The sequence below is a fragment of the Aplysia californica genome, unplaced genomic scaffold (genome assembly GCF_000002075.1).
Source record: "Aplysia californica isolate F4 #8 unplaced genomic scaffold, AplCal3.0 scaffold00474, whole genome shotgun sequence".
In the NCBI taxonomy this organism is placed as follows: Eukaryota; Metazoa; Mollusca; class Gastropoda; order Aplysiida; family Aplysiidae; genus Aplysia; species Aplysia californica.
In genome coordinates, this window is record NW_004797744.1 from 269,125 (window position 1) to 270,559 (window position 1,435).

Consider the following 1,435-nt stretch of genomic DNA (forward strand, 5'->3'; position numbering starts at 1 on the left):
AGACAGAACAGAGAGAGAACAAGTAAGATAGACAGAACAGAGAGAGAACAAGTAAGATAGACAGAACAGAGAGAGAGAACAAGTAAGATAGACAGAACAGAGAGAGAACAAGTAAGATAGACAGAACAGAGAGAGAACAAGTAAGATAGACAGAACAGAGAGAGAGAACAAGTAAGATAGACAGAACAGAGAGAGAGAACAAGTGGACCCACCAGTTCGAGAGTTGGAGGAAAGAGAAGCTCACAACATGAAGTAGTACTTGTTTTTTTAGTTTAGTTTTAATAGAGGTTTTACGGCGCTCGCAACTGCATAAGTTCATATGAGCGCCAGAAGATTAGAGGTGTTACAAGAGAGTAACAAATATAAAAAAGAAGAAGGGGAAATAAGGGCGATAGATGTTTGATAGGGAAGAAGAAGCAAACCACACCAGAGCACCCGCCAACCACCCACGTAGCACTTGTTTGCTCACGGATACCGCAAACCAGACATCCAAAGACACAATAAGAGTCAACACAAAGACACAATAAGAGTCAACACAAAGACACAACAACAACACAAAGACACAACAACACAAAGACACAACAACAACACAAAGACACACAACAACACAAAGACACAACAACACAAAGACACAACAACAAGAGTCAACACAAAGACACACCACAATAAGAGTTAACACAAAGACACACCACAATAAGAGTTAACACAAAGACACACCACAATACGAGTTAACACAAAGACACAACAACACAAAGACACAACAACACAAAGACACACCACAATAAGAGTTAACACAAAGACACAACAACACAAAGACACAACAACAAGAGTCAACAAAAAGACACACTACAATAAGAGTTAACACAAAGACACAACACAAAGACACACAACAACCCAAAGACACAACAACACACAACAACACAAAGACACACGACAACACAAAGACACATGAAAACACAAAGACACACGACAACACAAAGACACACGACAACACAAAGACACACCACAACACACAAAGACACACCACAACACACAAAGACACACCACAACACAAACACACACAAAGACACACCACAACACAAAGACACACGACAACACACAAAGACACACCACGACACACAACAACACAAAGACACACCACAACACACAACAACACAAAGACACACAACAACACTTACCTTTGAGCATGTGACCATGATGCCATCACAGAAGCGCAGATGTAGCACGGCCTCACAGTGGTGGATCAATGTGTTCATCATCTCCCCACTGTGGATGTCCCACACCCTGCACACAACACACATAACACACACGTCAAAATAGTGGATGTCCCACACCCAGCACACAACACACATAACACACACGTCAAAATAGTGGATGTCCCACACCCAGCACACAACACACATAACACACACGTCAAAATAGTGGATGTCCCACA

At 41.8% G+C, this 1,435-nt stretch overlaps 2 protein-coding genes across 6 annotated transcripts in view; one reads left to right on the forward strand and one right to left on the reverse strand.

Moving 5' to 3' along the window:
- The window catches only part of LOC101853342 (F-box/WD repeat-containing protein 1A), a 44,321-nt gene that overhangs the window by 8,379 nt on the left and 34,507 nt on the right, over positions 1 to 1,435 (reverse strand). The window contains exons 5-6 of the mRNA XM_013086511.2: positions 1,119 to 1,433; positions 458 to 464 (exon numbers count right to left, since the gene is read on the reverse strand). Of these exons, the coding sequence (XP_012941965.2) occupies positions 458 to 464; positions 1,119 to 1,433 (322 nt within the window). The remainder of the gene's footprint in view (positions 1 to 457; positions 465 to 1,118; positions 1,434 to 1,435) is intronic.
- The window catches only part of LOC101851818, a 19,862-nt gene that overhangs the window by 6,762 nt on the left and 11,665 nt on the right, over positions 1 to 1,435 (forward strand). The gene's annotated exons all lie outside the window — the stretch shown is intronic.